The 25,591-nt window shown below is 48.1% G+C and overlaps 1 protein-coding gene across 1 annotated transcript; it reads right to left on the reverse strand.

Moving 5' to 3' along the window:
• Nucleotides 1-1,422: 1,422 nt before the first annotated feature.
• Nucleotides 1,423-25,166, reverse strand: FAM222A (family with sequence similarity 222 member A). The gene is made up of 2 exons (XM_063084699.1): nt 25,085-25,166; nt 1,423-2,699 (listed from the first exon to the last, which is right to left on the reverse strand). The coding sequence occupies exons 1-2, from the start codon at nt 25,164-25,166 to the stop codon at nt 1,423-1,425; spliced, it is 1,359 nt and encodes a 452-aa protein (XP_062940769.1).
• Between the last annotated feature and the right edge of the window lie 425 nt (nt 25,167-25,591).

Genomic DNA, 25,591 nt, shown 5'->3' on the forward strand with positions numbered 1-25,591 from the left:
GGGTGGTTCCTGGCCTGTGTCCCTCTGGGCTCCAAGCTGGGTCAGCTGGGGAGGAGACAGCCTGTTCTACTCCTAAGGGGAGGCAGAAGGAACGAACGCAAACAAGAGCTACAGAACAATCCAACAGCTGAGACGCCATCTGTGTTTTCCTTTTTTTTTCTTTCTCTTCATTTTTAAAACAATATAGTGCAGACTGCACTTCTCACAGTAGAATATAATGGTCAATTTTAGTATATAAAAAAACATTCTCAGAGATTTGTAAATGCACTTAGTGCTTGAACAGGCCTTGGAGAGAGATACAGTACCGCTTCCGGAGCGCCAGAGGGGCCAGGACCTGGGGGACTTCGGGCCTTGGGGACTTAATAGGGGAACCCCTGCCTGCCTCCCCCACTCAATGGTGTCAGACAGGCCTTGGGACAGTGGTTTGCAGGAAAGAAGTTGGATCTGGTCTCCCAATTAAAACCAGTGGATTGCTGTCTCACTGGCTCCCAGGAGACTGCTCCTCCCGCCCCCCCAGCCCAAGAAGAAGGCAAGGTAGGGTCCCTCTGAATAGGGTCTAAGATTGCAGGCTCATTGTCAGCCCCTATGGCGCCTTTGTGCGAATAGGAAAATAGCGCCCCTTCCTCAAGATGCGGAAAATTGTAATAAATATACAAGTCTAGGATGCAAGTGGTGTCTCCTTGGACAAGGTGCCCTTGTGCAGTGCACAGCCTGCACAACTGTGCCCAGCAGCCCTGTGAGATGTATTGGAGGGAAGGGGGAAGGGGTAGTCCAGGGTTTGGAGAATGGGAATGGGGGTGCAATTATGTGTTAGGAAGGAATGGCTGGGTGGGGTTGTGAGCGGGGAGGAGAATCTGAGAGGAGGAATGGGGACTAGGAGTCCCTGGGGCTTCTGTCAGAGTGGTCTTCACTGGATTGGTTGGTGGAAAGACACTTTGGCCCAGTGACTTCCTATAGGCGCCCTTTGCTCCTTTTACAGGAGACTGGGGAGCTTGTTGGGGAAGACCCAGTTGTCTGACCCCTGGGGGCTGCTTTGACCCCTACCCTGACTCTGGAGCATCCCATTTCCTCCTGCATCCCACCCTGGCCTGAGCCCCTCTCCCCAGAGACCCAAAGAACCATTCTTGTTTTTAAGTGGTTTCTCTCCCTGCCTCTGCCAGCTTAGATGGAGGAAGGCATGGACATCAGCAGCTGCCCCCGGGCCCTCCCCATGTCCTGGAGCAGCTGATGGGGGTAGGAGCCTTGGTGTGCAAGGTTGCCCTGCCACCTCCCATCTGGCAGTAGTGAGGCAGCAGCCAGCCTGGCTTCCCTGTGGGCATCAGTGGGCATAGGGTGGGGCTAAATGCCCCTGTGAGCCGCCCACCCTGTTCTGCGGCCTGCCTTCCCCCTCAGCGCCCTGTCCGTCTGTCTGCTGGGCAGGCCTTATCTGTAGACGGGCAGGCGGATGTGGGCATGCTGGTGGTCAAGTAGCCGGGGCACAGCCACCGTCTCGTAGCCCTTGCCCAGCATCTGCTCCTTGATGCAGGGTGGCCGGATGTCATTGATGAGATACTCCAGCGACTGCAGGCTGCTGCTCAGCACTGATGTGTTGCACACGCTCTTGCTGGGCAGACCTGAGAGGGCATCTGTGGGAGGCCCAGCCAGCTCCCGGGCTGCCCCCGGCCCCAGCTCGGTGACCGCCACTGCCGCCGCCGAGTTGTAGCAGTCGCTGGTGGGGGTCACCAGCACACTGTTCCAGGGGGCAGCGAAGTACTGGCCCATGGTGAAGTTGGCAGGCAGCCCCACACCACAGTTGAGGGGCGATCCACTGGCCCGTTCATACGCCCGCCCCCCACAAGCCTCAGGGGACTTGCTGGCCACCGTGCTACTGCTGTAGGCACGCAGTGGCTGGGGCGGCGGTGGGGGAGGCTTCTGTGGCCACAGCAGGTAATCCAGGCCGCCGTCTGCATACCCTGCAGGCTTGGTGGCCCCAGCCAATGTCAAGGCTGGTGTGGCTCCCTGGCCCAACTCTGTGCCTTTTCGGCAGTCGGGCAGACCAGCAGCGGCCGAATAGGCCATGCTGGGGAAGCTGGGCATGGGGCCGTGTTTAGCTGGGCTGGGGTGGGGAACGGCCACGCCCTGGCAGGCAGTGGGTGCAGCGCCTGGGGCCTGACACTGCTGGTTGAGCTGGTAGAGGATGCTGTGGATGGAGGGTAGGTTGGAAGGTGGCAGGGGCAGGCCCCGGCCCTGCAGGGGGATGACAGAGGTGGCAGTAGCAGCTGCAGGCAGACCAGGTGGTGGGGCAGGCGCCTCGGGTGGCTTGGGGTAAGCCAAGGGTCCCAGAATGCTGGGCGCTGGGTAGGGTGCGATGCCCACCTGCACAGTGGCCGGTGACAGCTTGGTCCTCTTGCCCTCAGCATTCTTGAGCACACTTTTGGCAGGACCGGTGGGTGCGACCATGCTGGAGGAGGAGACTGCAGCTTTGACGATGGCCAAAAGGCCCTGGTAGCCGGTGGTGTGCTGTGGGTAGGGACTGTAGCGCTGGCCGCTGGTGTCATAGCCATTGACGGTGCGGCTGAGGTGCTTGTGCTGGGGCACACGGATGTTGGTGGGGAAGATCTTAATGGACAGCGGGCTGTTGGCTACCTTCTCAGCGTAGGCATCCAGCTCAGCCGGGCTTGGGTAGCGGGAGGAATGCATGGAGCTGGCCACTGTCTCGCCTGCAAGGATGAAAGCACAAGTGAGGGGTGACCTGGCCGGGCCCTGAGGCCACACCCTGCTGCTCCCTGCCAGGGCTCCTGGAGCTGCCGAGTGCCCCTTCCCTTATTCATTTCTCCATTCATTTTTCCTTCCTTTATTCCTTCTAAATGTTTAAGCTTTTGATCAGAGTGTAATGGGCAAAAAAGAGACTGCACCCATCATAACCTTGATGGACTTTCATGAAAGGAACACTCCTGTATAATAACACCCAGGTCAAGAGGTAGGACATGCCAGTCCTCAGAGGGTCCTCTGTGCCCTCTACCAGCCCAACCCCAACAAAGTGAACTGCTATCCTGACTTCTAACAACATGGACCAGTTGTGGGTGGTGGGATGGAATCCTACAGTGTGAACTCATTTGTGTCTGGCCTCTGTCCCTTAATACTGTGTGTGAGACTCATCCAGGTGGCTGTGTGTGGCAGTAGTTTGTTCTCATTGCTGCGTGGTATTCATCCTTCTACTGTTGATGGCATTTGGGTTGTTCGCAGCTGATACAAATAGTGCTAAGGCCTCCAGTGCATGTGTATGTTGAGTTCTGTTGGGAATATGCCCAGGAGTAGAAATGCTGGGGTGCAGGAAAGGCGTCTGCTCAGTTTTAGTAGAAAATGCCCAATGGTTTGCCCAAGAGACATGCCAGGCCGTGCTGCCACCTGCAGGGCACAAAAGTTGTGGTGGTGCCACCCCTTGGTGTCGTCTGCCTTTTGCTTTATCACTGCTCCTGTGGGCATTCATTTCTTCTCTCCCTTCTTTATCTGTAAAATGGGATGATGAACCTGCTGACCTCATGGGCTGGTTAACATGCAGCCTGGTGCCAGGGAGACAGTGCCAGTGGGAGCTGCTGCTGTTGGCTTTCACCCTGCTCAGTCAAGAGGCAGGTGAGAAGGAGGGGTTTTGCCTCCCCCCCAACCCAACCCTGGCTGCCTGTCACCTGCAAGGCTAGCATGGTGGCCACTACCTTATTTGTAAGCTGTCAGCATGGGACTGAAGGGTATCCTTTGTGCAACGCTGACTGTCCCCACTGATGATGGGCACAGCTGGCCCTGCCATGGACGAGGTGGGTCACTGGTGGGCAGATTCCCTGCTACCATCCAAAGCCCCTCCTGCTCCTGAGACATTCCCAAGTGCAGTCTGGAACTTCCCCTGGGGCCAAGGGGGCAGGGAGAGTGGTGGCAGGGGTGGGGTGGGGGCTACATGAAACAGATGGAAAGACCCTCAGCTTTGGTAGCTGGCCAGGCTTGGGTGGAGTCCTGGTTATAGGGCTGTGTGGCCCTGGGCAAGTTGTTTGCCCAGCTGAGCCTCAGTTTTCCCACTTGTGGAATGGAGGTAACGTTCGTGCCAGGAGACTTGGGAGAGAGGCTTCACCACTCTGAGCCTCAATTTCCTCATCTGTAAAATGGGGGTGATGCGGCTGTTAATGCTACTTCCCAGGATGGCTGTGAGGGTTTCATAAGTCATGTGTGGTGGACAGTATTAGCAGAAAGTGGTGCTTTCGGAGTGAGTATGAATACCCTCCCCATCTGCCCAGGGCAAGTGCCTCCTGGGAGAGGAAGGGGCAAGGGACTCATGCTGCCCTTCTGACCAGGTGGGACTGGTATTGCAGCTGGAGCAGAGTGCAGACCCTGCCACCTTCCCTAGGCCTCCCCACTGATTGGAAAACCACATGCCTCCCAGAGCCCATCCTCGCCATCCTCGTGGCCTCAGGGCCAGGCTGGATAAAACACATGTGACGAAGAGGTACAGGCAGTGTGGAGACAGCAGGTAGCCTACCCAGCCAGGGCTTCAGTGACAGCTTTCTGGAAGGACTAGCATCCTGGTTAAGTACTGAGGTGATGGTGGAAGGGTTAAGGAGGAAGGAGAGAAACAGATTTCCGGCAGAGGAAACAGCTTGGGCAAAGGTCCAGAGAGGAGGAAGTATGTCCCGGTGGGAACTGTAAATAAATCAGGGTAAGAGCAGGAGTCCAGAGCAAGGTGGGTCTCTTTACTGTAGGCAGCGGTTTTCATTGAATGGGGCATGCTAGCCATATCTGGAGACAAGTTTGGTTGTCACAGCTGGGGGTGGAGGTGCTACTGGTGTCTTGTAGGTAGGGGCCTGGGATGCCACTAAACATCCTACAATGCACAGAACAGCCCCCACTAAAAAGAACTGTCCATCCCCAAACAACAGCAGAGGCAGATGGAAAAGACCTGCCCCAGGGTATTGGGAAGCTGTGGAAGGTTTTATGCAGGGGTGGGGCAGGGACAGCCCAGTGTTTTAGAAAGTTCATTCCCTTCTGTCCTGAGGCAGCCAGGAGGGCAGGAGTCAGAGGCTCTGAGCACCCCTCGGAGGCTGGGGCAGTGCCGCTCGCTCTCTCTCTCTGGCCTAACCTGGGCCGGGCAGGTGGAGCCGACCCCTGGTTGGCTGCGGGTCCCTATCCTGACCCTGCCTGGGGCTGCCCTGTTCTAAGTGGCCTCAAATAAACTTGGTGTGGAGAATGGAAATGTCACTTTGGCCAACGGGGGAATCTTTCTCTGAGATTGGATTTAAACTACATTATACAAGCAATTTCATGGGCACTTAGCGCCACTCGGAGAGTCCCGCAAAAAAGGCACCAGCTCTTCATTTACCAGCCATAAATCAGCAGTTGCTATAATGAGCACAAAAATGTCACTTTTATGCAATTTTACAGATGAACAAAACTGGTGAAATTAACTGTGGTAACCTACTAGAGTCAGCAAAAGCGGCTGCCGGGAAAAAATTATATCTGTATGTATTTTTGTTCCTCTTAAACTCTCTTTCCAAGCAAGTTTCTGCCATTGTGGTGTGAAAACTCATTTGTCCTCACCATTATACTTTCATTTGGAGTTTATCTTGAGTATCCAATGAGCCACCAACTGTGAAAATGATTAAATCTACAAAATCTATCTAATGGATGGAATAAATTAGGTGTTTAAAACCTTAAGAAGAAGAAGAAAGAGATGCCCGTTCCCAGTCCCCATTCATTGGAAGAAGAGGCATCTTGCCCGTCTGGTCAACAGTGCTCATCGAGCACTACGAGGACGACAATCCTGAGGAGGACCAGAGTCAGCCTGGAAGCTCAAGGGGCAGGCAGGGAGGTGCCCATCAGAGGCTCTCACTCCTGCTAGACATTGCCGCTGGCAGTCCTGAGCCGGGTCTCTCCTGGAGACAAGCTTGGGTGGGCTGCTCAGTGCTCTTCAATGTTTTGAATATGGGTGCCTTCAGCGGGGACATGGGCTTCCAGGGCACCAGAGTCCCCTGTCTCAAACCTGGCCTGACTGCAATGCCCCTGTAAGCCTTTGAGTTGGCAGCCCCTGCTTTACACCTTGTTCCTTGCAGGACTTTCTCCTGAGATCACCCCTGGGTACCTCAGGCCCAGCCTTTTCCGCCAGAGTACAGTGGAGGTAGCTGGGGTCCCAGGTCACCTGGGCCCGTGACCCCAGCTTAGTGAAGGCTCCAGACCTTCCCCTGGAAGTGGACCCAGCATGAATGTTCAATGCAATTGCAGCCCCATTTTAGTAAATGTAACAATAGGAAAAGGCCTCATATGAAGGAACCAGGTGAGCCAGCTGTCTGGGGCAGGCTATGGTGGTGGTGGAGAGGATGGGGGATTAATGTGGGGCAAGGGAGGTGGCCTGTGGCCCCACGGCCCCATTGGGGAACCCCAGGGCCCAGCTTAGACACCTTTCCATCCCCACCTGCCCTGATTCCCCCAGCTGGGCTGGGGTCCTGTGGGGGCTTCTGTCAGCACCCGGGCTCCAGCACCGCACACACTGCAGCAGACTCTGACAGCTGTGGGCTTGCCCTCCTCGCCCAGCAGACCTGGGTGCCCTGAGCTGGCTTGTTCACAGCTGTGTCCCTACCACCTATAGGACACAAAGCAGGTACTTGGGAACATTCTATTGAATGGATGACGAGGCTGTGACCAGGTGGGCCCGTCCATCCTGGGAGCCCGTCACTGCTAGTCATGACGCTTGGAGCCATGCCCCATGCACAGCTGTCTTCCAGAGCCTCCCTCCAGGTCTGTGTCCACCACGTTTCCTGAGCTCCCCCTGTGCGCAGGCACCGTACTGGGCCTGGGAGATATGGCAGCCATCAAAGCAAACAGCCCTTGCCCTCATGGAGCTGGCATCCTAGGAAGGGAGACAGGCAGCAGCAAGCCCCACACACCAGAAGGAAGCAGGTGTGGTCGTTTTAAAACATGTCCACAAATAGTGGAGTCTAATTTTGCTGCATTTGAACTGGCTCAGTGATGCTATTCTGTTGAATAAAATGCAGCGGGAGTGGCACTGCATGACTTTCATGGCTGGGTTGTAAAAGGCAATGTGGCTCCCACCTGGAGCACTCTCCCTCTGGCTCTCTTGGGACATCCATCCTTAGAACCTGGCCACACGGAGAGGCCACATGTGGGTGCTTCAGCTGGCAGCCAGCATCTACCACCTGACGTGTCAGCGAGCAAGTCTTCAGGAGACTGCACCAGGGACATCATGGAGCAGAGAGACACCATCCCCCTGTGCCCTGTCCGTATTCTGGAGCATGATAAATGGCTGCTTGGCGCCACTGAGTTTTGGGGTAATTTGTTACACAGCCATAGTAACTGGAACAGCAGGGTCTGGAGGACTGTGAGTGTGACAGGACAGAGGGGAGTCCATGAAGAAGGCATCTCTGATAACGTAGCTTTTGAGTACAGATTGGAAGGAGGCAAGGGGGTGAGCCACGAGGACATCTGATGACAGAGTGGTCTCAGCAGAGGGGACATCAAGTGCAAAGGATCTGGTGTGTCTGGGGATGCAGAGTCAGTGGTGGGGGGTGGTAGATGACAGATTGGAGAGGTGGGGGACTCCGAGTGCCAACCATCGGGCCCTGGGGCCACTGTGAGGACCTGGGCATTTGCTCCACTTTGGGGGTTCAGAGCTGAGGAGAGACAGGGTCTGACGTAGGTGACTTAGGAGTCTGACCCCTCAGGCTAGTGGGTGGCAGAGGGACATCAGGATGAAGGAGACCCTGGGAGCAGCCTGGCTGTACAGAGAGGCAGAGCACCCAGCAGGCCCTCAGCAGCAGTAGGACTTGTTGGGCACTGACCCGAGGGGTTGGGAAGACTGGCGATGTGGGGAATGTGTTCTGTGCCACCATGTACAAAGAGGAGGTTCCCAAGCTCAGCCCGGCTTTGCTCTCTCCAGCCGCCCAGCTCCAGCCCTCTCAGGTGCTCCCCTTCCCTACAGAAGGAGGTAGAGCCATGACTTGAAGAAACAAGCCCCGAATGCCAACAGTGGCCCATTCCAGGAAGGGGGCGGGAGGTTATGGGTGGCAGGGAAGTTTTGTTCTTTCTCTGTGCTTTTCTGTGATTGCCAGTGGCCGCCCATGACAGAGTACTGACTTAGGAAGCTCCCTGCCCTTCAGGGTCCTGCCCCCAGCCTGGGTCCTGCCCTTGATGTCTGCATCAAAGCCTCCTCCTCTTCCCTTGACCTTGAGCAGCCGGCTGGCCCTCCCTCGATCCCCGCCCGCCTTCATCAGGAAGCTTCTGTTGCCGGGTAGAGCACAGAAGCTGGGGGGCAGCCTCATAGCACCTGGAGGGTGAGAGTGGGGATGGAGGTGGAAAGGTGGAGTGTGGGCTCTGACTCACAGACTGGTTCAAATCCCAGCTCTGCCACTCACTCACTGTGTGGCCTCAGATGCACCACTCCCCTCTCTGAGCCTCAGTTTTCTCTCATGTAAAATGGGACCATGCTGCTGCTGGCCTTGGAGGGTTTTTGTGAGGCATGTACAGGGCCAGCCTAGCTCAGCACCTACCTGCAATGCCAGGTTGCTGGTGAGGATGATTTCACAGAAGCCCCACCCACCACTTCTACGGTATTAGCTGCCTCTCTGTAAAACCCTCCACTGAGCCCTGGTTTGTGTGAAGTCTGATCAGCTTAGGGTGGAATTCAAGGCCCTGGCCACCTGGTTGGGACCCCCCTCTGCCACCCTCCTTTCCTCAGGCCCCTGGACGCACACCTGGTGTCCCGGGGCCCCTCTCATATACCAACAGCACCTCTGCTGAGTATTCCATCCAGGCCAGGCATTATGCCAAACCCTATTGCTTTGCCCTTCTGGGAGGGCCCCAGCTTTCAGAAGAGGGGCTGAGACACTCAAGGAACAAAGTGTCAGGCAGAGGTTGCAAACGCAAATCCCTTCAAAGGACAGACAGGTAGGGACTGAGGTGGGGTGGAGGGAATGTCCTGCCCAGAAAGTGTTCACATTTAAAACAATGTTCAAACACTGAGCAGGGCTGGCCCGTTGGCTCAGTTGGTTAGAGCATGGTGTTGTAACATCAAGGTCAAGGGTTTGAAGCCCCAGACAGGCTAGATGCCAAAAAAAAAAAAAGAAAGAAAAACACTGAGCAGGGCCATGTGCCTGGTGGACAGGACGTGGCCCATGGGCCACCAGTTTAAGACCCCTGGTGGCAGAGAGGATTTGTGAGGCAGGATTTGAACCCCGGTCATCTATTCCCCAGGTTCCTGCTGTCAGTCACTGGGCATTGTGGACACTGTTACTCAGGCCAGTTCTCATGCTGATGCACCTTCCCTCGCTAACCAAAGCCTCACCTGTCTTTTAGAGTCCAACTTAAGTGTCTCCTCCGTGCACTGACCACCTCAATGTACTGCTCATGTGCTCTGTGTCTGTCCATCTGTCTCTCCCACCCCACGCCCCAGTGGAAAGTGCACCGTCTCCGGGTCCCAGTACCTGATCCCAAGTAGTGAATCTGGGATTGGGAGGAGTTGTCCACCAGGCAGGGACTGTGTGTTTTTGCTCCCCACCTGCTCCGGCGCCCACTGCTGTATCTGGCACACAGTGGGAGCTTGCATTATGTGCCAGCTGAATGCAATAAGTGGTGTTGCTTACTCCTACCCCTTGCTGGCTCTCCTGGCCCTCCAGGTCTCAGCTGAGATGTCTCCCCAGCCAGGCAATTCCCTGATGTGCCCCCCAGGACCCCTAGGGTGTAGCTGTCTGTTGACTTGTCTCCTAGGCTACATTTGGAAGCCCTCGAGGGCAGACGCTGCTCTTTCTCACCACTCTGACATCTAAATACACACATGGAACCACCACAGTAGGTGCTCGGGAAGTATCGCATGAGCAATGGTTCCAAGGCCATGGAAGCTCCTTCCCTGAGGCCTTCACGAGGCTGTAGGGGAAGCCTCCAGAAAGAATCAGGACTCAGGTGTGCAGAAACCAAGGCACCCGCCATGTGAACTGGGCCGCCCCTTTCCCTGCTCTGCATCTCCACCCACCGTGGCCCCCATTAAAGGCTTGTTGGGAAATTTAAATGGCTGGCTAGAAGTGCCAGGCGAGCTGTCGCTGCCATTAACTTGATGTTACAGGCCTTTTACAGGTATGTTAAATAGATGCAGTTATTAACGAGTGTATTAAGCCAATTAAAACCAGCCCTTGGAGTGGGATTTAATGTTGCTACAGGGAAACACGAGAGCAGCCCAGCTGCACCACTGCCTTCCAGAAGGGAAGGGGTGGGGGCAGGGTGCATGGAGGGGCTGGGGGCTCTACTGTAGGGAGCACAGAGCAGTGAGAAGCTTGGACTCCAGCTGGAATCAGGCCACAGGGGTTTGACACCTGGCTTTGCCACTTGCTGTGGTGACCTTGGGCAGAGCACTTAACGTGAGCCTCATTTCTCATCTGTACGAGGGATGAAGGGGTGGACACATCATGGGGCTGCTGGAGTCATTGCAATACTGTACACCATGGTGCATGTAACGTCGTGCTTGCTCATCAAGGGGGTGGTGGGGGGTGGCACCAGCCTAGAATTACTGGCCCCACACTCGGGATTCTCTGTGGGACCGCAGGCATCTTCCATGGATATGAGCAGTCCCTGCAGGTACTGCCCCGCTGAACGCAGGAGGTAGGCCTGGGGCAGGCTGCATCCAGCCAGAGGCTCCTTTTCCAGCCCTCACTGCCCTGCAAGGTGTCTTCTGGGGCTGGCCCCACTTGACAGATAAGCAAACTGAGGCTTGGAGAGGGCAAGTCACCTGCCCAAGGTCTGGGAGCTAGGAGTGGGGAACTCAGGTTTGGAACTGGGGTTTGCCATCTCCAAAGCGCCCTCCTGGATCACCCTGTGGCCCTAGGTTCCTACTGACTCACTGGGCATGTCCCTGGAGAAGTGGTTCCCTCCATGGACCTCAGTGTTTTGGGAAATAGAATGGAGCTGTCACTTTCCCACAGGAGAGGGAGAACAAGAAGTGTGCCAGGCACACAGTAGGTGTTCACCAGTGTCCTTTTTTTCTCATGCTGTCACAGGCTCTGTCTACTGCCACCTCTATTCAGGCCCGGAAAGTCAACATTGGCATTATCGCTGAGGAGCGAGGGTGTCCAGGGCTTCTCCAGGACAGAGGGGTCCCTGGGAATCAGGCCCAGCCGCATCCCACAGGGAGGAGCAGCTCCATATCTGCATTCCCCTTTACACGACACTCTGCCCTTGGAGGTGGCAGCCTCCTGAATGCTCAATTAACGTGACACTAATTAGATGGTGGCACCAGCAGAATCCTTAATGAGGTTGCCCAGGAGGGGGGTGGGGAAGGCGGCTGGGCCAGGGCCGACACAGCTGTCCTCTGGCCTCTGCCAGGAAGGACGTGGAGAGGGGCAGGGGTGGCTGCTCAGCACCTTCCTGGCTGTGTCTGGGACCCCGACCTGCCCTCAGCCCACTGACAGGATGGTGGCCTGAGGGCCTTTGAGGTAAGACTGGGGTATGAATCCTGGTGCCTCAATTACCAGCTGGGGAACCTTGGGGAAGTGACCACAGCTCTCTGGCCTCTGTTTCCCTGGGCGGTAGTGGTGGTGGTGTGAAGATTAGATGAGAGAATGCATGATGGCTTGGTACACAGTAGCTACTCAGAAAAACTGGCTGGCTGCCTTCTAGCTCATTCTGGCCTGGAATAGGCAGCAGAGGGTAGTGGTTATCGCTGGACACTGCACAAAATATCATGTCTGTCATTCTCTACCTGTGTGTGCGCACACATGTGCAAGCTCACACACATGCCTTCCTCATCCCCAGGGCCCTAGCTGGGGCCCCGGAATGGCCAAAGTGTCCCTGTAGCTGGGGCTGGGGGTACTTTAATCCCTATCCAGCCTTATTTTCCTTTCACCTATACCTCAGTTTCCCTTGCCTGCTCCCTAACTGGGCTTTGCCTTTGTGAGGCCACACTTCACTCTGCCTGCACCCAGGCCCCTGGGCTTTGTCTGTGTTCCTCATCTTGCCCCAGTGTTGCTGCCCACCCCTGTCTCCGTCCAGCCCCATTGCTCCCTCCTCCCAGCCACGTACTCCTGCTGTCTGTCTGCATCCACATATGTGTGGGTCTGGCTCATCCAGCTATCCCTCCCGCCTACTGCTGGCTCCCTGCCCGTCCCCATCACCGTCTTTCTGCAGCCACATCCATGGCTGTCTATTCTGGATATGGTCTATTGTAAGTGTTGCAGACACCCTCTCTCAAATTGTGGCTTGTCTTGAAATTTTTTTTATGGTGTCTTTTGCTGAGCCACAGTTTTTCATTTTAATGTGGTCCAGCTTGTCTTTTCCTTTATTTGTGCTTTTTCCTCTCATTTTGGAAATCCTTTCTACCTCAGGGGATGATACCGTCTTTTTCTTTTTTCAAAGAATGGCTTTGCTTTCCACTTGATAGACTTTTCGTCTGCCTGGCATTCCTTTTTGTGTGTGGTGTGAAGTAGGGATCCAAAGTCACTTATTCCCTATGGATAACCAGTTGTCCCAGTGCTGCATAAGGATCCCAGTGTTCTGCAAGCCTTGCTTTTTCCTAGATTGAGCTCATGTGTGTGGATCCGTTTCTAGGTGCTCTGCTCCATCCTCTGGGTCCCCTCTGTCCCTGTACTTATCTCACTGTCTCAGCCTTAAGCCATGCAGTATAAGCCCCTTCCCCCACTCTTATATTTCTTTGTCAGAAGTGCTTTGGCCATTCTTGTCCCCTTGGTTCTTATCAACTCAAAGTCAGCCTTTCAAGTTAGACAGATACAAATGGTCAAGATATAGGGATTGGATCGAATTTTTTCTATGTGAATCTCTGTCCATGCACATAATATATGTCTAAGTTATTTTTTTAGGTCTTTTAAAAAATATCAATGAATAAACTTGTATTTTTCTCCATAGAAGTCACTTACCTCTTTTGTCAGTTTATTTTAGGTTCCTTAATACACTGTAATAGGACCAAAACTTAGATGAGGTGGAAAAATTCCTAGAAAGACACAAACTACCAAAACTGACTTAAGAAATAGAAAATGTGAATAGACTTATAATAAGTAAAGAGACTGAATTAACAACCAAAACACGACCCACAAGGAAAAGCCCGGGCCTAGATGGCTCCACTGGTGAATTCTACCAAGCATTTAAAGAAGAATTAATACCAATTTCCCACAAACTCTTCCAAAACGAGAGAAGAGAAGGGAACATTTCCAAACTAATTCTGTAAGACAGTATTACCCTTATACCAAAACCAGACAAAGATACCACACAAAAAATTACAGACCCGTATCCCCATGACTATAGATGTAGAAATCAACAAAATACTCCTGAATAAAATCCAGCAACATATAAAGAGGATTATAAACATGACCAAATGGGACTTATCCCAGGATTGCAAGGTTGGTTCAATACCCCAAAATCAATTAATGTAATATACCATATTAATAGGGTTAAGGACAACTACCACATAATCATCCCAATAGATGCAGAAAAAGTACTTGCCAAATCAACTTCCCTTCATAATAAAAACACTCAATAAACTATGAAAAACACACAGCTTAATGGTAAAAGACTGAATGCTTTCCTTCTAAAATCAGGAATAAGACAAAGATGTCTGCTCTTGCCACTCCTATTTAACATTGTACTGAAGGTTCTAGCCAGGGAAATTAGATAAGAAAAAGAAATAAGACATTCATATTAGAAAGGAAAAAGTAAAATCATCTCTATTCACAGATGACATGATCTTGTACCCAAAAAGTTCTAAGAAATTCACTAAAAAAACTATTAGAATAAACAAGTTCAGCAAGGTTGCAGGATACAAGATCAATATACAAAAATCAATTGTATTTCTTTCTTTTTTTCTTTTTAAAGATGACTGGATGACTGGTAAGGGGATTTTGACCCTTGACTTGGTGTTGTCAGCACCACGCTCTCCCAAGTGAGCCACGGGCTGGCCCTCAACTGTATTTCTATACAGTCACAATAAACAACCCAAAAGTGAAATTATGAAAACAATTCTATTTACAACAGCATTAAAATAATAAAATACGAATAAATTTAACAAAGGAGGAGCAAAACATCATCTGACAAGTAAAACCTTGTCGAAAGAAATTATTTAAATAAATGGAAAGATACCCCATGTTCATGGATTGGAAGACTTAATATTAAGATGGCAATACTCCCTAGGTTGATCTACAGATCCAATGCAAATCCTTATCAAAAACTCAGCTGGCTTCTTTGCAAAAACCGACAAGCTGATCCTAAAATTCATGAGACTCAGAATAGACAAAACAGTCTAGAAAAAGGACAGAGTGGAGGACTCACTTTCTTATTTCAAAACACTATAAAGGTACAATAATCAGGACAATGTGGTACTGGCATAAGAATAGACATATAGATCAATGGAACAGAGAACCAGAAATAAACCCTCATATTTATGGTCCATTGATTTTCCTCAAGGATACCAAAACAACTCAACGGGGGAAAGATGGGTCTCTTCAACAAATTGTGTGGGACAACTAAATGTCCACATGCAAAAGAATGAAGTTGGATTCCTTCCTCATACCATACACAAAAGTTAACTCAAAATGTATTACAGACCTAAATGGAAGAGCTAAAAGTAGAAAACTCGTAGAAGAAAACATAGGAGTACATCTTTGTGATCTTGGGTTAAGCAAAGTCTTCATAGATAAAACACCAAAACCACAAGCGACAAAAGACATTCTGACATTATCAAAATTAAAAACCTTTGTATTTCAAAGGATACCATGAAGAAAATGAAGAAGACAACCCTGAATGAGAGAAAATATTTGCAAATCATGTATCTGATATGGGACTTGTATCTAGAATACATAAATAATTTTAACAACTTAATAAAAAAGACAAATAACTGAATTAAAAAGTGGGCAAAAGAGCTGAATAGACATTTCTTTTAAAGAAGATATATAAAGGCCAATAAGCACATAAAAAATGTTCAACATCCTTAGTCATCAGGGAAATGCAAATCAAAACTGCAATGAGATACCACTTCACACCCACCAGGACAGCTATGATTAAAAAGACATAACAAGTGTTAGTGAAGATCTGGAGAAATTGGAACCCTCAAACACTCCTAGGGGGAATGTAAAATGGTGCAGCCACTTTAGAAAACAGTTTGGCACTTGCTTGAAAAGTTAAACATAGAGTTACCATGTGACCCAGCAATTCCACTCTTGGGCAAGAGAAATGAAAACATGTCTGTGCAAAAATTTGCACATGAATGTTCACAGCAGCACTATTCATAAGAGCCAAAAAAATTGTTAAAACCCAAATGTCCATCAACTGATAAATGGATAAATAAGATACATTCATATGGTGGAATATTATTCGGCAATAAGGAATGAAGTACTGATACATGCTGCAACATGGATGAACTTTGAAAATATTAAGTGAAAGAAGTTAGTCATAAAAGGTCATGTATTTCATGAGTCCATTTGTATGAGGTGTCCAAAAGAGACAACTGTATACAGACACAAAGTAGTTTAGTGGTTGCTTGGGACTGGGTTTGGGGTTTCCTTCTGTAGTGATGAAAATGTTCTTGAATTTGATAGTAGTGATGGTTGCATGAGTCTGTGAAGCTAAAAACTACTGAATTAACTTCAAATCAGTGAATTGTATGTGAATTATATCTCAATAAAATTGTGAGAAAAAATTATAGTATCTTTGTAAAATGCATTTTCCAACTCTTTGTTGGTATAGAGTAGGAGCCAGCAAACTACTGCATGTGGGCCAAATCCATCCTGCTGCCTGCTTTTGTAAATAAAGTTTTATTTGAACACAGCCATGTCCACTTATTTATGTATGTCAATGGCTGTTTTTGTGCTAGAACAAGAGCATTCATAAGTTATAATGGAGACTGTACGGCCTGCAAGGCTGAAAATATCTGCTTTTTACAGAAAAAGTGTGCCAACCTCTATTGTAGAGGAATACAATTGCATTTGTATGTGGGTACTTCAAAAAGTTCATGGAAAGATTCATACTATCTTTTAATTCTATTTTTCCCCAAACTTTTTGAAGTACCCTCATATGTTGATCATATATCCACAATTTGCTGAAGTCTTATTCTCTTGGGTTTTCTATGCAGATAGTTTTACTCCTTTCTAATCTTTTTTTTTTTTCTGACCGGTAAGGGGATCGCAACCCTCAGCATGGTGTGGTCTGCACCACACTCAGCCAGTGAGCGCACTGGCCATCCCTATATAGGATCTGAACCTGCAGCCTCGGCGCTACCAGGGCCGCACTCTCCCGAGTGAGCCATGGGGCCGGCCCCCTTTCTAATCTTTATACCTTTTACTTTTCCTGCCTTACTGGGCTGGCCAGGACCTCCGTGCAGTGTGCACAAGCAGTGATTTGGATCTTTGTCTTCCTCTGACGTTATCAACCATCAGGTTTGTTTGTAGTGGATTGTAGTTAGATACTCTGCGATAAAGTTGCCTGCCTTCCTTCCTAGTTGGCTCAGAACTTATTTTTATTTGATTAATCATAAATGGGTTCAATCTGTCTGGCCCTCCTGGCCCTTCATCTCTGAGCCTCTGTCTGCTCCTGGGCTTGGTTCCCATGGCAGGGGCGGCACCACACCATCCGTCCATCCCTCAGGCTGCATTCAGCTACATAATTGAATCTGCTGCACGGCCCAAGATTTGTTTTTAATTTTATTGGAATTTTAAATTGCTTTGTTTCTTCCGTATTTTATTAGTGTCGGCGGAAGCAGCAGCATGTGCAGGAATGCTCGCAGGGCTGTGGTTCACTTGGACAGTGTGCACCTGCAGGGCAGGGGTGGGGCGAGCGTGAGAGCTGGGGATGACCTTTTTGGGTTCCATGGGCTCATCAGATGAGATATGTGGGTCTTGTCCCCTTATGAGTATGGGGGATGGGGGCAGATAAGTGAGTCAGCCACCAGACCCTGGGGGGTTCTTATCCCCATGTCACAGCTGAGGACACTGAGGCAAAGTCACTCACTTGCCTAGGACCACACACACCCCTCATTCAGGGCACAGCCAGGATTTGACCCTAGACCCATCTCAGTCCCAGAGCCTGTGCCCTAGGGATTCTTGGGCAGGAGGGCAGAGTGGACAAGCCACCCTCACCTCCAGAGGGTGGCCTGAGGCACAAGGAGGCCACATCACTTACCCAAGGTCCAGCAGAGGAGGATGGTAGCTCAGGTCTGCCTTCTGGGGTAGCTGCCTCACTCCACCTTCCTTGGCCCCCTTGGACAGGGACAAAGCCCAGGCCCTGAGTACCCACCCACTGGCCCCCCGGGGCCTCTCTGGGGTTTCTGCACAGCCTGTATTTTTAGCATTGTGTGACTCAAAGTTTGTATGTCAACACCATGATGAGAAAGTCAAATAATTATTAGTGGTCCTGAGCAGCTGAAATATACAGGCTTCTGTCCCAGGGGTGGGCATGTCCTGTCTGGAACCTTGGGACTCTGGCCAGCTACGAGTGGTTTAAGACCTTAGGCCTGAGGTAGGTGAGGGGAAATGGTCATTCCTTCTCCCCCAGATCTTTTTTACTTTCTTTTTTCCAGGTCACTTTCTCTAATCACCTGGAATAGGCCATAGCAGCCCCTTGCCTGGCCTCCTGGACATGCAGCTGGCTGTACCCTTGGCTCCTCTGCTGGCCTGACCTCAGATCCCAGAGAGGTGAACTGTAGCCATTTCTGGCTTGCTGTCCACGTTCTGGGCATGTGTGGCAGCCAGTCCTCGTTACAGTCCTATGTGGTCATGCTACTCTGATCTCTATTTTATAGGAAAAGGAGGATGGGAGTCTCAGACTGGGCTACCTCTTACCCCCTGAGCTTCTGACATTATCATCACAGATGTCAGAGCTGGATGGCTTCTTACTTCCATGTCATCTGACCTCTTGCTTTACAGATGGCAGAACATAGGGCCCAAGAGGCTGATGGACTTGTCCAAGGTCACATTGCTTGTGGCCTTGCTGAGACCTTTCTCCCTTGGTGGGAAATGCAGTGCAGCCCAAGGTCTGGTCACAAAGCTCAGGGACAGCCCTTCCTGTCTTGGTTCTGCCTGGGGCTAACAGGGACAAGAGGAGAGGCCTAGACCCTGATACCAAGAGGAAAGGGCAGGAGCCTACTCAGCCAAGTGTCGAGGCACTGACCAGCAGCAGGGCGCCCAATTCAATTTCCTTATCTCCCTTCCTGCCTCCCTCTTTCCTGTGCTCTTCAATTACAGGCAGAGTCAGTGTCTTTTCCAATAAGTGCAGAGATGTCAAAGGATCTGAGTGGGCAGGGGAAGCAGAATGTCCTTGGTGGCCCTCTATAGTCTCTAGTTCCAGCCTTGGAACAGGAAGGAAGGACCAGCCCAGGTAAATGGGCCCAGCCCCTGCCTCCAGCCAGCTGGCAGCAAAGGACAAGGTAGGGAGCCCTGACAGCTGGACAGTAGCCATCAAAGGTTAAAATGCACAGACCCTTTGAGCCAGCTAGTTCATCCTGAAAAGTTTTTTTTGCAAAGAAATAAACATACCAAGATGTTCATTACAGCACTGTTTATCGAGAGACTGGAAACAACTTAAATGTCCATCAGCAAAGGGATGGTTAAATATGTTATCTTTTTTTTATCCTTGCAATGGAATACAATGTAGCTGCTAAACTTCTAAACAAACAGAAAAGGTGGGTAGGCTGCCAAGAGTAGCAGAGATCAGGTGAGGCTGACAGAAGAAGCAGAAAAAATGTGCCATAGCTGCAGAGTTCAGAAAGAGTCAGCAGCAGCGTACACTTCCCAAAACTGAGGGGCACACGCCGGGGCACAAAATCTAAACCCCTTATTTGCAGCAGTGAAAGTAAGGTTGCATCAACTGGAGACAGGAGCTTTCCATAGACCCAGATGGTTAAGAAGAGCAAGATGGGGCTGCACAATTAAATAAAAATGAATAAGTAAAATTAAAAATAAAAAAATTTAAAAGGTGGGACTACATAAGAAATCACACAGACAAGCTATGTTTGACAGAACCTATTTGTCTCTGAGGCAGCTGGAGAGAAATACAAGGTAAATGACTGCACAACAAAACTCTGGGTCGTAAGGAAAATTCTAGTTAGCCCAGGACATGGCCCTGGCTTTTCCCTAACCTGAACCTCCTACAAATAGCTGGGCTGGGAAAAACTCACTTTGTCGAAAGGTGAGTAATCCAAATTGAACCAGCATAGAACTTAATCAAAAATACTAAAAAATGAAGGCAAGGTAAAGCATAAGTAAAGTCACAGTTGGCCAAAAAACGCTTCCCACCATAAAAATATAGCCACAGAAGAGATGAAGATTACACCAAGTATTTCATCATGAAGGAAAAAATATAGTAAGCAAGTGTTTCTATTAATAAAGCAAAAAACACAAAGCAGATAGATATTCAAGAATAGAAGGAAAAAATGTATTGTCAAAGTTAAGGGGAAATAGAGTGAGCACACAGATGCTTGAAAACACAGGAAGAAAAGCAAATGCATTGGAAAGGATTGATCAGAAAAGGGCACCTGGGGAAGACAGGCAAAAGACAGCCAATAGATGCTTAACTGGAGTCCCCAAGGAAGGAAACTGAAATAGTACAAGCCTTGGATCTGCATGCCAAAAGGGCAGTACTGTGTTTTTGGGAAAACAGACTGAACAGTCAACCCCAAGACACATCCTAGGAAAGTAACTAGACATGAAAGATACGGAAGATCAAAATCAAGTATAAGGGAGGAAAAAACAGGCTTCAGCTTCTCCACAGCAACATGGAACATTATATGAGAGTAGAACAAGGCTTACAAAATCCTTAAGGAAACAAAGTGACCCAGGGATTTTTTTTTTTTTTTTTTACCCATTCAAGTAGAAAGGCAACAGGCAGACCATTCTGAATGTGTGGAAACTCCAGGAATATTGTTCACACGAAGCCTGCTTAAGCAATGTACTAGAGAGCCAGCTTCGGATGATGGGAAACGAAGGCAAATGAATTGGAGGTGAGCACTGATCTTATTTATCTCAGAGACTTTGAAACAAATGTGGGGATTGTGGTGACATAGCCAGATGCTAACATTACAGCCCTGAGAATACAGTAAAGGTATTGCTAATAACAGAAGAAAAGCGGGGATGAAGGGGACAGTAGTATAGAAACCCTCATCCTGGGTCTTTAGTAGCTGGGATCAAAAGAGATGAATTTTTGCTGTAGACTCAAAAGATATTTAAAGCTGATGTCAGATAATAGATGTTTAAAAATATGAAGCGAACTCAAAATGTGGAGAAAAAAAGGAAATACCCTAGTTCCATCATTTTGTTCATCTCAGGAAAAGTAATACTATTTTAAAGAAATAGAGACTTAATGAATTATTTAAAGTTACACCACTAGAACAAAAACACCAACCTTATGATTGGTGGGTATACAAAATGAAGCAGAGAACACAGATCACATAGTGCAAGACTTTTAAAAGCAATGAAAACAAAGCACAAAATGACTGAACTAAGGCCAGACATCTGTCATATCAATAAATGTAAGTAGACTAAACCCTCCAACTAAAAGAAGAAAAAAGGTATACAGAATAGATCACAAAGCTTAATCCAACTCTATATTATACGTGTCACATCTAAACAAAGTAATTCAGAAAGGTTAAAATAAAAAGATTGGCAAAGGTTTCAAGAAAAAGGAGAATTAAAAAGCAGAGGTTACCATCTTAATAGATAAAATTGAATCCAAGCCTTTTTGGATACAATTCAATATGAAGACTGAAGGTATCAATATCTATGCATTAAATAACATTGCTTCACCATTCATAAGGCCAAAGCTATAGGTGCTATAAGAAGAAACAGACCGGAACATGCTAGCAATAGGTGTCTAATTTCCTTCTCTGTCCATGACGGATAAGTGAGGATACAGAAGACCCAACAACGTCTTTAACGGAGTAGATGTAACTGCTTTACACCAAACTCTGAATCCTGAGAACAGTCACACCTTTTCAAGTCCCCATAAAAAAATACACAAAACTCACAAAAATTACCATAGATTCTATATCACGAAACTTCAGTAAGTTCCAAAAGTAGACAAAATTCTCTGATCATAATGCAAAACAACCTAGAAATAATGAAACACAAAAGCACCCACTACTTGAGTGGATGGATGGGGCTCAAATGACTCTTATTAAAGAAGAAACCAAAACCAAAATTATAAAATATCTAGGAAGTAATGACAATGAAAATACTACATGTTAGAACATATAGGATGATACAGTTAAAGCAGTGCTCAGAGACTTCATAGTCTTAATTTAATTTTTCTTTTTTAAAAATAAGTATAAAGAGTTAAATCTCCAACTCAAGAAATCAAAACAAAAACCAAAAGTTTTTAAAAAAGATAAAAGCATAAATTAATTAGAAATCATAATATGATAATCCTAATAAATCCTAAAGACGGTCTTTGGGGAAGGGGATAGATAATATCATTAGTTAACTAACCTAATGAAGAAAAATGGGAAAAAGAACACAAAAAGAAATCATACAATTAAGAAATAAGGGCAAAGTCACCACTTAAAAGAACCGTAAAAATTTTGTTCAACCTCTTGCAAATAAATTTGAAAACCGGGATAAAATGGATAGTTTTCTAGAGAAACATATTTTACCAAACTCATTCAAGAAGTGGAACAATTAAAACAGAAGAAATAGAAAACAATATCAAAGAGCTACCACCCACCCCAAATAAATGCACTAGCCTAGACGGTTTCATGGGGTAATCAACCAACCTTTAAAGAATAGATAATTCCATTTCTATCTAAACTGTTTCAAAGCACAAAGAAAGCAGGAAGGTCTCCATTTCCTTTATGAAGTGAATGTAACACTGATAGCAAAACCCAACAAAAATCATTCCCCCAAAAAGAAAGCTAAAGAACAATCTCTGATGAAATTGAGGCAAAATCCTAAATAAAATAACAAATCCAATCCAGCAGTATATTATACAAAAATATTCACTGTGACCATATGGGGTTCAATCTGGAATGCAAGGGTAGTTCAATATTAAGAACTATGTTAGTATCATTATTCATCTTGATTGAAGGGGAAAAAAAACCATATGATCATCTTCATAAACACTGAAAAGTCATTTGGCAAAGTTCATCTTCCATTCTAGATTTTAAAAATCCTTAATAAAACAGGAATAGATGGAGACTTATTTAACCTGATAATATATCTGCCCCAAAGCCAGCATTTGCTTAATGGGGAAATTTAGAAGCTACAAAGCAAGAATGTCTGTTATCACCACTATTATTTTTCATTGTTCCAGGGATAGTAGCCAATACCATTAAATAAGATAAAGAAATTAAGGTATAAAACAAAGTAGGAAGTAAAATTATCATTTGCAAATGATATGACAATATAACTGGAAAACCCAAAAGACTAAATTGAAAAACCATTACAATCAATAAAAGAAATCAGTATGGTGGCAGAAGTTAATAGCCTTCATATAAACAACCTCCATTTATGGAAGAAGAGCCTAGCCAAAAAAGCTAACCTATGCAGAAAAAAACCAAAAATGTACAAAATCTAAATGAAGCAAATGTTAAAACATTCCTGAGGGACACAGAAGAAAGTCTGAGCAAAAAGAAAGGCATATCATGTTTCTGGAGGGAAAGGCAGTATCATAAAAATGTCCTTTCTTCCTAAATTCATCTATAAATGTGATGCAACCCCAGGAACAACACGAACAGGATTTTTGTTTTTACCTAGATAAGTGGATTCTATAGTTCAACAACAGGAAATCAAATAAAATGGCCAAGGATGTTGGAGTGGGGGGATAAGGAGGAGCCACAGGTTCCACCAGATATTAACATGCATTATACACATGCTACAATGTGGATGAACTTAAAACATGCTAAGTGAAAGAAGCCAGTCACAAAAGGCCACACACTATGAGTCCGTTCTCATGTAAGTCCACAGTAGAGAAATCTGTAGAGAAAGGAGGCACGGGTGGGGGAGAAGGAGGTGACTGTCAATGAGTATTGGGTTTCTTCTTGAGGTGATAAAAATGTTCTAAAATTGATGTGATGGCAGCACAATTCTGTGAATATACTAAAAACCACTGAATTGTACACTTCGAATGGGTGAATGGTATATGAATTGTATCTCAGTAAAGCTGTTAAAATTTATGTTATGTAACACTTCAATAATTAAAACAGTATTGCACTGATATTTGAATACACTTGGATCCATACCTCATACTTTACACTAGATAAATTACAAAACAATCAGACATCATATATTTTAAAAAATACTATAAAAGAACTAGAAGAAACCTGGGGGACCTTTTTTCTTTTTAAAATCTCATCCTGAGGAAGGACTTTCTAAGTATGACATAAAATCCAAAAGCCATAAAAGGAAATACTGACAAATTTCACTTCCCAAAGAAAATTCCTCCATGACAGTATCAAAGACAAATGACAAACTGGGGGAAACACCTGTTACTTGTGTGACTGACAAATATCCAATTCCATCATATACAAGTAGTTCGTACAAATCAGAAAGGACAAAAACAACAATCCAGTCGCAAAAATGGGTGACCAAGGAGATGAGCAGATTATTCAAAGTAAAAACAAATGGCTCAGACACGAAAAGATATCCAACCTCCTTCATATTAAACTAAATTAAAACTACATTGTAGTCCTGTTTTCACTGATCAAGTAAGTAAAGCCTAAAAATCTGATACCATGCTGTGGTGGTGAGAGGGTGGGGAAATAGGGTGTGGTGGGGTGTCCACAGGGACAATGTCTAACAATGTCAAGACCACATGTATCAAAATTACAAATCCACATCCCTTTGACCCAGTATTCCCACTCCCAGAAACTTTCCCTGTAGTTTTATCCACAGTATTGTGACACATTCAGGGTTTTTACTGCTGCAGTGCTTGCAACAGCAACGGGTTGGGCACAGTCTAAACAGGGTACTGGACAAATAAATTATGTTTCATCCTTGTTATGGAGAGCTATGTGGAGGAAGGATGAGGGAGTTCTTGAGAAGCTGACATCCAGGATATATTGCAAAGTGAAAAAGTGAGGTGCAGGACTGTGTAAAATATGCGTGTTCACACTTATTTGCTGGGTTGTACATAAAACATTTGGAAGGACACACAGGAAGCTGACAACACTGGCTGCCTCTGGAGGGGGTGTGAGTGGCTTTTCTTTGTATACTCCTTCGTTCCTTTTGAATATGGAACCACATGAATGTGTTACCTTGTCTGTAGACAAAAATTTAAAAGAAAAGAAAAATGGCAACTGATCCTGGGCTGCAGGACAGAAGCAATAGGGAGGGCTGGGGACTGTGGTGAACTGGAGATGGATGTTCCCTGTAAAGAGGCAGCAGTTCAGCTCGAGGCAGTCGTTATAGTACAGGAACACTGGCGATGCTCTGATATTTTTTGAGATACTAGAAATCCAGATTTTTATGCAGATCTCCCCATTTTTAAGTGTTTCCAAGTATTTCGATTTGTTAGAAACATTTTGTGGTGGCTAAAAATAGATCAGAGGGTTTGGGATTCTGGTCCCAGATGGTCAAGGAGGACAGACCCTTGGAGGTCACCAAGTCCAGCTCTCTAATTTGACGCATTTAAAAAGCAACGCCAGAGAGGGAAGGATATGCTCAAGATCACACAGGGAACAAGGCCTTGGGCTGGGACCCTGTTCAGGGCTGTTTTTGCTTCTGCGTCATCCTACTTTCTGCTAATGCGGGAAGATGATGGTGAGCTAGGCCTGTAGTCGGGTCACAGAGGAGGGGTTGGGGCCGTGTGCTGGGGGTGGTCAGAGAAGGCTGCTGGGGAGGAGGTCATGCCTGAGTGGGGAGTCATGCCCAGTGCAAGTCAGCCAGACAAAGGTGGGTGGGTGGGGGAGGGAGTCCAGGGAGGCAGCATGGCATGGGCAAAGGCCTAGAGGCCTAAGAGAACACAGACTTTAGACAGGGTCATGGGGGGTGACTGGCATTCCTTGCCCGGGACCTGCCCTGTAGAGGCCTGAGGTGGGAGTACGCTTGGTGTGTCCAGGAACAGAAAGCAAGCCCCAGTGGCCTCAGAGTGGGTGGAGGAAGAGGAGAGGGGGCAGGAGGCTGGGGGGCATCCCACTCACACTTGCGCAGCTCCAGGCTCTTGCTCGGGCAGGTCAGATGTTGGCCTGGTGGGTTCTGGGTCCTCTGCAGACAGGCCAGCATGGCTGGACTGGGGGCCCCCAGTGGGGTGTGCTCTGCGGCAGGATCCCTGTGAGGAGGAAATAAGGTGCTTGTCACTTGGGGGCTGCTCCATGCCCAGTTCCTACCACCCCCTGCTGGGAGTCCCTGCCAATGGGTCCCTCACAGCCCCACAGATCATGGGACACTGTCAAAGCAGATGCCCCTTTCCCTTATTGGACAGATGAGACTGTGGCCCCGAGGCATCAAGAGGCTCATCGGCAGCATCAAGAGGCAGCATCAAGAGGCTCATCCGTGGCCTCACAGGAAGGGAAAGAATCCAGGTCTGTGAAGTGGTGTGCCTCCACCATGACAGTCAGATCTGCCCTGGCCCTGCTCAGCATGAGGGTCCCCTCCTCCAGGGGGCTGCCCTGATGTGCCCAGGCCAGGTCAGATCCTCACCCCCTCCA

This window comes from Cynocephalus volans, chromosome 2 (genome assembly GCF_027409185.1).
Source record: "Cynocephalus volans isolate mCynVol1 chromosome 2, mCynVol1.pri, whole genome shotgun sequence".
Classification (NCBI taxonomy): Eukaryota; Metazoa; Chordata; class Mammalia; order Dermoptera; family Cynocephalidae; genus Cynocephalus; species Cynocephalus volans.

What these genes read in the sequence shown, in the direction of transcription:
- FAM222A (XM_063084699.1), bottom strand. Translation starts at nt 25,166, where the DNA reads ATGCTGGCCTGTCTGCAGAGGACCCAGAACCCACCAGGCCAACATCTG. An exon ending in GAGCCTGGAGCTGCGCAAGT is followed by an intron (nt 2,700 to 25,084) that starts GTGAGTGGGATG and finishes TCATCCTTGCAG; the next exon opens with GCGAGACAGTGGCCAGCTCC.